We start from the raw sequence: 9,538 nt of genomic DNA, 5'->3' as shown, positions 1-9,538 counted from the left end.
CATTTAGATTTTTTTTGTCACTGCCATACACACAATACTCCATAATGTCAAAGTAGAATTATGTTTTTCTAAATGTTTACAAATGAATTAAGATAGAAAAGCGAAATTGTCGTGAGTCTATGAGTATTCAACCCCTTTGTTATGGTAAGCCTAAATAAGTTCAGTACTAAAAAAGGGCTTAACAAGTCACATAAGTTGCATGGACTGAGTGTGCAATAATAGTTCAACATGATTTTTGAATGACTACCTCATCTTGTACCCCACACATACAATCTGTACGATCCCTCAGTTGAGCAGTGAATTTCAAACACAGATTCAACCACAAAGACCAGGGAGGTTTTCGCATGCCTAGCAAAGAAGGGCACGTATTGGCAGATGGGAAGAAGAAAAAAAGATGACATTGAATATCCCTTTGAGATTATTGAAGTTATTAATTACCCTTTGGATGGTGTATCAATACACCCAGTCACTACAAAGATACAGCAGTCACTACAAAGATACAGGCAAATCCAATACAACACATTATTGAGTACCACTCTCCATATTTTCAAGCATAGTGGTGGCTGCATCATGTTATGGGTATGCTTGTAATCGTTAAGGCCTTGGGAGTTTTACAGGATAAAAAATAAACGGAATGGAGCTAAACACAGGCACAATCCTAGAGGAAAACCTGATTCAGTCTGCTTTTCACCAGACAACCTAAAACACAAGGCCTAATCTACACTGGAGTTGCTTACCAAGAAGACAGTGAATGTTCCCGAGTTACTGTTTTGACTTAAATCTTCTTAAAAATATATTGGAAGACCTGAAAATGTTTGTCTAACAATGATCAACAACCAATTTGACAGAGCTTGAAGAATTGAGAAAATAATACATTGGAAAATGTAGCACAATCCAGGTGTGGAAAGCTCTTAGAAACTTACCCAGAAAGACTCACAGTTACAATTGCTGCTAAAGGTGCTTCTACAACGTATTGACTCAGGGGTGTGAATACTTATGTAAATGAGATATTTCTGTATTTCATTTGAAATACATTAGCAAAAATTCTAAAAACATGTTTTCACTTTGTCATTATGGGGTATTGTGTGTACATGGGTGAGACATCTATTTAATACATTTTGAATTCAGGCTATAACACATCAAATTGTGCAATAAGTCAAGTGGTATGAATACTTTCTGAAGGCACCGTAGCATTAGCAGCTAAACCCTCAAGGTAACTGGGATGATGGATCTTCGATCAACTCAAAGAGCATCAGTGAGAATTTGGTGGGTCAGCATCTCAATGCTCCCCATTCATAGCCTCATTCATGACAAGACAGACAGGCTCTCTCCAGTGAATAAATTAACAGCTAAAATCACAGCTTTGGTTCTGTGTCAGCACATACAGTATAGCTGTTGTTGAAGGTGTTATCATACACTGGTCGGGCTGTTAGCGAGATGCTAACTTTGCACTCCTTTCAAATAAGACTGATTAATAATGATTTGAAACAAACTCCTTGTTGTGTGTTTGTGTCTGGTGTGTGCGTGTGTGTGGTGTGTGTGTGTGTGATGCCATGTGTTCTCTTTAATTAAGAAGCTAAGCAGGAGGATTTCCATTTAGATAGCACATTTCCTTCTACCGTCACTATGAACACTAATTTAATTACAATTGCTTCCTTTCAGTTCTCCCTCAGGTAGAAGACTGGAGAAACAGACACATTGTCTTTGGCTTTTCACAACAGAGATTGAGACTCGCACACAAACGCACAAGTTAATGCATGTAAGAGTGCATGTGCACGCTCGCACACAGCTCCCCGTAGCTAGCGGTATAATTGCCCTGAAATGTAATTACAGTCTTACACGCTGCGGGGATTGTGTCTCTGATTCCAGCTGTACATTTGTGTCTTCGTCACACCTCCTGACTTAAACACATTCCTATTGTGTAGTTTTGTGCTTCATTATACTCATTATGAGGATATTTATTCTAATTTCTTTATTTCTTTATTAATTTCTCATGGATGTCATATTACTGAAGATTTCCTGTTTTCACTCTGTGTGTAAATGAAAAGCACTCTACAAATGCAATTTATTAGTATAATTATTCATATTATTATAGGGTTGTGTGGATGTAGAGTAGGTGTGTACTGTCTCACACCTGGAAACAGAGTCGTGTGTGTGCGTGTGTATGTGTATGTACAGGTAACTGCCAAAATAAAGGAAACACTTGAGTAAATGAGGGATACTAAGTATATTGAAAGTAGTTGCTTCCACACAGGTGTGGTTCCTGAGTTAATTAAGCAATTGACATCCCATCATGTTTAGGGCCATGTATAAAAATGCCCAGTTGCCCATCATTTGGGCTACCATGTCTAGAAGCAATAGTTTTAAACTATTTTAGCACTGTTTCGCGTTGCTCTGAGACAAGCATGGGAACTGGTCTTGATAAATCAATGAGATTTTTATTTTCACTGAATCTCCGTTTGGGCATTGGTTAGACTACAATTATACAATTAGGGTGTAGACATGTTATGTTCTTAGTGTAACCTTTATTTAACACTGCAAGTCAGTTTAAGAACAAATTCTTATTTACAAGGACGGCCTACTCCTTCCTCACCGTCAGTGAATTGAACCCCGGTCTCCTGCGTGCCCGCGCGACAGGGGGATTCTTTAGCTAAAGAGCTCAGTACTGTACTCCCGACTGTCGCATTGTACAGCGTCATATTTTCCATTCCAACCTAACGGAAACGCAGAGGGTTTTTCATTTTTCTTGGAATAGAAACACCATAATATTTATCAAATGAATCCCAAACTCTAAAAGTAATTGGAAAGGTAGATACAAATTGTTTGTGACATTGTGGTTACAATAAAGAATGTAAACTAGATGTAAACAAGATAATGTGTTTATATTTGATGGACAGCTGGTGGCATTTTGATAACAGGTTTTCAAACACTTGTAGCCCGATTAGCAGGACAATAGACACTTTATAGCCCAGTTACTGTAGGTGTGAACATCCCCCTACCAGCAAAAAATTACTTTGTGACCAAAGAGTGAGACAAAATGGACATTGTTTCCATCAAGCCAGCTTCTTTCTATGGTGCTACCCGTTCCAGGGTTAGGACCGTAACCACGAGAGGACTTCAAAATGAGCCGGAGCTGAGAGGATCACCAAAACTAAAGGTTGTCACGCCCTGACCTTAGAGATCCTTTTTATGTCTCTATTTTGGTTTGTTCAGGGCGTGAGTTGGGGTGGGCATTCTATGTTCTGTGTTCTATGTTTTGTATTTCTTTGTTGGTTAGCCGGGTGTGGTCCTCAATCAGAGGCGGCTGTCTATCGTTGTCTCTGATTGAGAACCATACTTACTGTAGGTAGCTCTTGCCCACATGGGTTTTGTGGGTAGTTGTTTTCTGTTTTGTGTTGTTGCACCAGACAGAACTGTTTCGTTTCGTTCACTCTCTTTGTTGTTTTTGTTGTTTCAGTGTTCAGGTTATTTTATTAAATTTCAATGAACACTTACCACTCTGCGTTTTGGTCACCTTCTTTCCAGGACGATCGTTACAAAGGTATTTTGGTTTCAGTGCATTTTCTTTCATATATATATATACTGTCTATAAACGTGTCGGCATACTATGTAACAAAATCGATAATTAAATAAAGGTTAAATAAAAATGTAAAATATAAAAATGATTGTGTACCAAAAACACGAATGTGTTTTGTATGCAGTATTTGTGTATTGGAGTCACTTTTAATTCTTAATTGATCTACAGTTTCTATCATAGGCCGCTGTAATCGATGGGGACTCAGGGCAGTACCATTCTGCTCATCTGATGAAGGTGCACATGGATCAGATTCAAACTTTGAAGACCGCGATCAAGTCATTGAAGGCAGACCAGCAGAAAAATAAACATTATCGGCGGGCAGAGATAGGGGCGACAGCTGATGCATTTGTCCAGAGCCAGGCGGCATTGGTGGAGAGTCAGGCGGAGAATGACGCGTTGAAGAGGGTGAGGAACGAGATGGAGTCACAATCCATGCCAGGCACACCTGTGAGCTCTGGAACTCCACTTCCGACAGGCAGAGTCAACATACCTGGCGAGTTCATCAGGTCGTCGGTTCACCCTGACATTTCCATTCCGCTCTGACAACAGAATGACCAACTGCTCACCAGGCACAGCAAGGGGCGTCCGGACAATTATGCTGTTCTGCTATAGCCTAATAAACAAATGCCGTAGGCTTATATCTTCAAAATGCTTTAAATGCTTTATTATCCAAATGTAAAAGCATATACTGTACAGTAATGAATTTCTTCATCAGCATCTTTATGACTTATTTAATAAAATAATGATAAAAATACTCTTTCAAAATGCCGATGTTAATTTAGTTACGGATCCATAACAAATTACAATGGGAATAAATACCACTGAATTACAGAAATATTCAAACAAAGTTGTCTAATGAAGGTAAACAAATTGTTGCTTACAGGAAAATACTCTTTCAAACACATGGTTACATTGTATAGCACCATCATGGCTATTAGCAGGTAGCTGGACAATAGAGGGTAGGGGGAGAATTCTATCGTCAAATAGATTTCGTAGGTTGGCCGTGATTGGTTGCAATTTCAGTTTAATCCACCATAAAAGACAAAACAAATAACACAACAAAACGTATTATTATTAGGATCAGTTAGGATCACCACTTTATTTTAAGAATGTGAAATGTCAGAATAATAGTAGAAAATTATTTATTTCAGCTTTTATTTCTTTCATCACATTCCTAGTGGGTCAGAGGTTTACATACACTCAATTGGTATTTGGTAGCAAATTTAAATTGTTTAACTTGGGTCAAATGTTTTGGGTAGCCTTCCACAAGCTTCCCACAATAAGTTGGGTGAATTATGGCCCATTCCTCCTGACAGAGCAGGTGTAACTGAGTCAGGTTTGTAGGCCACCTTGCTCGCACACGCTTTTTCAGGTCTGCACACAATTTTTCTACAGGATTGAGGGCAGGGCTTTGTGATGGCCACTCCAGTACCTTGACTTTGTTGTCCATAATCCATTTTACCACAACTTTGGAAGTATGCTTGGGGTCAATGTCCATTTGGAAGACCCATTTGCGGCCAAGCTTTAACTTCCTGACTGATGTCTTGAGATGTTGCTTCAATATATCCGCATCATTTTCCGCCCTCATGAGGCCATCTATTTTGTGAAGTGCACCAGTCCCTCCTGCAGCAAAGGACCCCCACAACATGAGCACAGCAAGCCTCCCCCTTTTTCCTCAAAACATAACGATGGTCATTATGGCCGAACAGTCCTATTTTTGTTTCATCAGACCAGAGGACATTCTCCAAAAAGTACGATCTTTGTCCCCATGTGCAGTTGCAAACCGTAGTCTGGCTTTTTTATGGCGGTTTTGGAGCAGTGGCTTCTTCCTTGCTGAGCGGCCTTTCAGGTTATGTCGATATAGGACTTGTTTTACTGTGTATATAGATACTTTTGTACCTGTTTCCTCCAGCATCTTAACAAGGTACTTTGCTGTTGTTCTGGGATTGATTTGCACTTTTTGCACCAAAGTACGTTCATCTCTAGGAGACAGAACGCATCTCCTTCCTGAGCGGTATGATGGCTGCATGGTCCCATGGTGTTTATACTAGCGTACTATTGTTTGTACAGATGAACGTGGTACCTTCAGGCGTTGGAAATTGCTCTCAAGGATGAACCAGACTTGTGGAGGTCTACAATATTTTTTCTGAGGTCTTGGCTGATTTCTTTTAATTTTCCCATGATGTCAAGCTAAGAGGCACTGAGTTTGAAGGTAGGCCTTGAAATACATCCACAGGTACACCTCCAATTGTATCAAAGGATGTCAATTAGTCTATCAGAAGATTCTAAAGCCATGACATAATTTTCTGGAATTTCCCAAGCTGTTTAAAGGCATAGTCAACTTAGCGTAAATAAACTTCTGACCCACTGGAATTGTGATACAGTGAATTATAAGTGAAATAATCTGTCTGTAAACAGTTGTTGGAAAAATTACTTGTGTCATGCACAAAGTAGATGTCCTAACCGACTTGCCAAAACTATAGTTTGTTAACAAGACATTTGTGCCGTGGTTGAAAAACGAGTTTTAATGACTCCAATCTTAGTGTATGTAAACTTCTGACTTAGCTGTATATATATTTTATCCCAGCCCCCGTCCCCGCAGGAGGCCTTTTGCCTTTTGGTAGGCCGTCAATGTAAATAAGAATTTGTTCTTAACTGACTTGCCTAGTTAAATAAAAGTTAAATAAAATAAAATAAAATCCAGAAAATGCCAGACTTTGATGATAAAGTTTGATGACAAAATTTGCCCAGAATTCAAGGTGAGTCCAAAAATGTCTTGAATGCTGCATAAATCATGTAATATGCAAGGGAGGTATGTGTGTTGTAGCTAAGAAAGTAATACTAAGTGTATGTTGTGTAGTAAGCTGTTAGTAGCCCATGTGCCTCACCCTAACAATTTGGCCTATTTTCACCTCTTAATTTCACCTAGCGTTACTGTTCTGACTCGGTGGTGCTGCACATGTAGCCTATAACCTGTTTTTGAGAAATGTCATCTAATACTATGATGTTTCATTGTCTGCGTATATGCCCCTTTTATCCTATGGTTCTGACTTGGTGTACAGGGAAAATACTGTAAGAGCAGCCCATGTTCTGCATTCTGTCCCTGTACATTTCAAAAGTGCTGAACACGTAGTTATATTGACTACGTCCGTCGTCGCTCACTCATTAATGTTTTAATCGAAATTACGGAATGCCTCTTATCCGCTCATCGTTTCCTTGTGACATTTATTACGGGCAGACACCGTGTTACGCAGTAGAGCGCACGGTGTCTCCTGTACGTGTTCATAGCCCGGTGCGGGTTTTTCCACCTCCCCGCACTGGTAGGGCTAGATTGAGTATTGAGCCGGATGTCATGAAGCATATCTGGCCACCAGTACGTCTCCTCGGGCCGGCTTACATGGCACCAGCCTTACGCATGGTGTCCCCGGTTCGCCTACATAGCCCGGTGCGGGTTATTCCACCTCCCCGCACTGGTCAGGCGATGGGGAGCATACAACCAGGTAAGGTTGGGCAGGCTCAGTGCTCAAGGGAGCCAGTACGCCTACACGGTCCGGTATTTCCGGCGCCACCTTCCCGCCCCAGCCCAGTACCACCAGTGCCTACACCACGCACCAGGCTTCCAGTGCGTTTCCAGAGCCCTGTTCTTCCTCCACGCACTCTCCCTATGGTGCGTGTCTCCAGCCCAGTGCCTCCAGTTCCGGCACCACGCACTAAGCCACCTGTGCGTCTCCAGAGCCCTGTACGCACTGTTCCTTCTCCCCGCACTCGCCCTGAGGTGCGTGCCCTTAGCCCGGTACCACCAGTGCCGGTACCACGCACCAGGCCTATAGTGCGCTTCGAGAGGTCAGTGTGCCCTGTCCCTGCTCCCCGCACTAGCCTGAAGGTGCGGGTCCTTATCCCGGTGCCTCCAGTTCCGGCACCACGCACCAGGCCTACAGTGCGCCTCATCCGGCCAGAGCCATCTGTCTGCCCAGTGCCATCTGAGCCATCCGTCTCCCCAGCGCCATCTGAGCCATCCGTCTTCCCAGCGCCATCTGAGCCATCCGTCTCCCCAGCGCCATCTGAGCCATCCGTCTGCCCAGTGCCGTCTGAGCCATCCGTCTGTCCCGAGCCATTAGAGCCGCCCATCTGTCCCGAGCCGTCAGAGCCGTTAGTCAGTCAGGGGCCGCTAGAGACATTCGTCAGTCAGGATCTGCCAGAGCCGCCAACCAGACAGGATCTGCCGGAGCCGCCAACCAGACAGGATCTGCCAGAGCCGCCAGCGAGCCATGAGCGTCCAGAGCCGTCAGCCAGCCATGAGCGTCCAGAGCCGTCAGCCAGCCATGAGCGTCCAGAGCCGTCAGCCAGCCATGAGCGTCCAGAGCCGTCAGCCAGCCATGAGCGTCCAGAGCCGTCAGCCAGCCATGAGCAGCCCCTCAGCCCGGAGCTGTCATTAATCCAGAACTGCCCCTCAGTCCAGAGCTGTCTCTCTGTCCGGAGCTGCCCTTCAGTCCGGAGTTGCCCCTCTATCCTGAGCTACCTCTCTATCCTGACCTACCTCTCTGTCTTGAGCTATCTCTCTATCCCGGTGCTGCCCCTTGTCCCGGTGCTGCCTCTTATCTTAAGGTTACCATTAAAATTAAGTGGGTGTATTATGAGGGTGGTCATTCTAAGGGGGAGACGTAAGCTGGGATTGACTATGGTGGGGTGGGGACCTCGCCCAGAGCCTGAGCCACCACCGTGGTCAGATGCCCACCCAGACCCTCCCCTAGACTTTGTGCTGGTGCGCCCGGAGTTCGCACCTTAAGGGGGGTGGGGTTATGTCACGTTCCTGACCTGTTTTCTGTTAGTTTTGTATGTGTTAGTTGGTCAGGACGTGAGTTTGGGTGGGCAGTCTATGTTTTGTGTTTCTATGTTGGTTAAAGGGTGACCTGATATGGCTCTCAATTAGAGGCAGGTGGTTTTCATTTCCTCTGATTGAGAGCCATATTAAGGTAGGTGTTTTCACATTGTTTGTTGTGGGTGGTTGTCTCCTGTGTCAGTGTTTGTCGCGCCACACGGGACTCTTTCGGTATCGTTCGTTCGTTCGTTTTGTATGTAGTCTGTTTCCTATTCATGTGTTCTTCACGTTATATGTAAGTTCGTGTCCAGGTCTGTCTACATCGTTTATTTGTTTTGTAGTTTATCAAGTGTATTTCGTTTCGTCTTCGTCTTGTTTAATAAATCATTATGTCATATTCAAACGCTGCATTTTGGTCGAATCCTTGCTTTCATCCGAAGAGGAGGAGGAAATCCGTTACAGTTCTCTTGATAAGTGTGTGAATTGGACCATTTTACTGTCCTGCTAAGTATTACGAATGTACTTTTTGGTGACAGGATGTAATGAACTAAAAGTAGCTTGAAGGGGGATAGTCTATACCCGGTGGTTCTACTGTTAAATGGTGTGTGTGTGTGCGCGTGTGTATCAGTCACCAGATCTTAACCCAGTTGAAGACTTATGGGAGATTCTGGAGCATTGCATATGACAGCGTTTTCCACAAGCATCAACAAAACACCAAATTAAGGAATTTCTCGTGGAAGAATGGTGTTACATCCCTCCAATAGAGTTCCAGACACTTGTAGAATTGATGCCAAGGTGCATTGATGCTGTTCTGGTTCGTGGTGGCCCAACACTATTAAGACACTATGTTGGTGTTGCTTTTATTTTTGCAGTTACCTGTATGTTCACTCGTGTATCTCTATATCTCACCTGGGCAGGGTGTGACATTACACTCCTGGTACTCCTGAGCAGGTCCCAGGCAGGTCTGTCCTCCATGGCGTGGTTCAGGGGAGGTACAGGTCCGTTTACGGCTACGTATCCCTCGGCTGCAGTCCCTACTGCACTGAGACCAGGAGCTCCAGGATGTCCAGCCTCCGTTCACAGTGTGGCCGGAGATTTTACCTGACAGCAGCAGCTCTCCTGGTGGAGAGCGAGACGAGAGA

At 43.7% G+C, this 9,538-nt stretch overlaps 1 protein-coding gene across 1 annotated transcript in view; it reads right to left on the bottom strand.

Annotated features, from left to right (window-relative positions):
• Positions 1–9,538, bottom strand: part of sema5a (sema domain, seven thrombospondin repeats (type 1 and type 1-like), transmembrane domain (TM) and short cytoplasmic domain, (semaphorin) 5A) — a gene marked incomplete in the record, with an annotated part of 225,206 nt that overhangs the window by 11,813 nt on the left and 203,855 nt on the right. The window contains 1 exon segment of the mRNA XM_055881523.1: positions 9,306–9,515. Within this exon segment, the coding sequence (XP_055737498.1) occupies positions 9,306–9,515 (210 nt within the window).

Source organism: Salvelinus fontinalis, chromosome 25 (genome assembly GCF_029448725.1).
Source record: "Salvelinus fontinalis isolate EN_2023a chromosome 25, ASM2944872v1, whole genome shotgun sequence".
NCBI lineage: Eukaryota > Metazoa > Chordata > Actinopteri > Salmoniformes > Salmonidae > Salvelinus > Salvelinus fontinalis.
This window is presented reverse-complemented; position numbering and strand designations above follow the sequence as displayed.